We start from the raw sequence: 1,779 nt of genomic DNA, 5'->3' as shown, positions 1-1,779 counted from the left end.
GATGCTCCCCCCCAGCTCTAACCACTAGGCTGCAGGGGCTGCACCCCAGGATGCTGCCAGTGGGACCCTTCTCCAGCAGGTGCGATGGGAACGGGGAGCGTCGCAGGCCGCACGGCCTGAGACCCTGTGGGGCTGCCGGGGGTGGGACATGGGACCCCCGCAGTCACCCCCAGCAAAGCCCAGGCCCCAGTGCAGGGAGGGAGGGATGCATGGGGGATGGTGGGGTTGGACAGGTGGGACGAGGGGCAGGACAGCGGGATGGATGGGGGTGGGGGAGGCGGGGGCGCCTGCTCCAGGCCAAGGCCCCTGGGCTGGTTCCTCGCCCTGCCCCAGCTCTGCTCAGCACGGGGGTGGGGGGTTGCTGAAGTCCTGGGGACCCCCGGGTGCAGCTGAACACTCGGTGGGGGGGACAAGACGGGCACTGCTGAGGGGTCCGGTCCCAGGTGCCAGGCACTTGCACACACCCCTTGTTCTGCAGGGGGAAGTGCACGTGTGTGTGTGTGTGTACCCCGGACACCTGGGTTCTGTGTGCCCTCCCCCCCACACACACAGTACCCTCAGGCATGGGCTGCAAACACTGCCTTCAGTTGGAGCTAATTGGGGCAGGGCAATTAGCAGGGGCAATTAGCAGCTGCATCCTTCCACCTGCCCCAGTGCCCTGGAGCAGATAAATAGAGCAGGGGGTGTGTGCGTTCCCCTCCTGCCCCCACCCCAGCTGTTGGGACATGCTCTGTGTGAGTTTGCGTGCGAGACCCAGATGCCTGGGGTGCGTATGTGTGTGAACGTGCATGCACGCATGAGTCCCGGATGCTTGCGGGGGGTGGGCGGTGTCCTAGATGTCTGGGTTCTCTGGGTGTGTGTGTGCGCGCACATGTGTGTCAGATGCCTGAGTTGTGCGGCTGTGGGGGGGTGTCTGGGTGTGCCCCGGACCCCTGGGTTTTGTGGCCGTGGGTGTCTCCAGGACCCCTGGTTCCCTGGGACCGTGTTGCGGGGCGGGGGTTGCACCTTGCAGCTGAGTCTGGGGCAGCCCTGGGGGACTAGGCTGGGGCTGAGCTGGGGGGGTGGGGCTCCCCCAACCTGAGCCCCCCATCTCTTCCCAGCCTGTCCCTGCCCAGAGCAGCTACAACGTCCGGCTGGGTGAGCGGGGGTGGGGGGTGGACACCCGGGTCCCAGCTCTAGGAAGGGAGCGGGGCTCAGTGGTTATCATGGGGGCAGGGGGCGGGCAGGACGCCCTTGTCCCACGGCTCCAGGAGGGGAGTGGGGCCTCGTGGCTACAGCAGGACGAGCCCTGGGTTCCCTTTCCTGCTCGCCGCCCTCCTCTCCCAGGAGCCTAGTGCCGCCTCGGACACCCTGGACCTGCCTCGGTGAGTGGGGGGCGCTCCTGGATGGACCCCTGGGGATGGGGGGGATGTCTGGCCCTGCCCCCTTCTGGCAGCTCCTACGGCTCCAGGAGGGGAGTGGGGCCTCGTGGCTACAGCAGGACGAGCCCTGGGTTCCCTTTCCTGCTCGCCGCCCTCCTCTCCCAGGAGCCTAGTGCCGCCTCGGACACCCTGGACCTGCCTCGGTGAGTGGGGGGCGCTCCTGGATGGACCCCTGGGGATGGGGGGGATGTCTGGCCCTGCCCCCTTCTGGCAGCTCCTCCTTCTGCTGTGGCTCCGCCCTCTGGGAGCATGGTTGCAGGCTGCCTGCAGACTCAGGCATACCCCGGGGGGGCGGGGCTGCACTAGCGCCCCCCGGTGGCTGCCCCCCCACAGGTTCCCAGTGGAGGCCCGTGGAGGC

At 68.2% G+C, this 1,779-nt stretch overlaps 1 protein-coding gene across 1 annotated transcript in view; it reads right to left on the bottom strand.

Annotated features, from left to right (window-relative positions):
• The window catches only part of RASGRP4 (RAS guanyl releasing protein 4), an 8,603-nt gene extending 8,453 nt beyond the window's left edge, over positions 1-150 (bottom strand). The window contains exon 1 of the mRNA XM_025213074.1: positions 124-150. Coding sequence (XP_025068859.1) covers positions 124-150 — 27 coding nt within the window. The remainder of the gene's footprint in view (positions 1-123) is intronic.
• Positions 151-1,779: the final 1,629 nt, after the last annotated feature.

The sequence above is a fragment of the Alligator sinensis genome, unplaced genomic scaffold (assembly GCF_000455745.1).
Source record: "Alligator sinensis unplaced genomic scaffold, ASM45574v1 scaffold1667_1, whole genome shotgun sequence".
Taxonomy (NCBI): Eukaryota; Metazoa; Chordata; order Crocodylia; family Alligatoridae; genus Alligator; species Alligator sinensis.
Note: the sequence above shows the minus strand (reverse complement) of the source record. Positions and strands in the feature narration are given on the sequence as shown.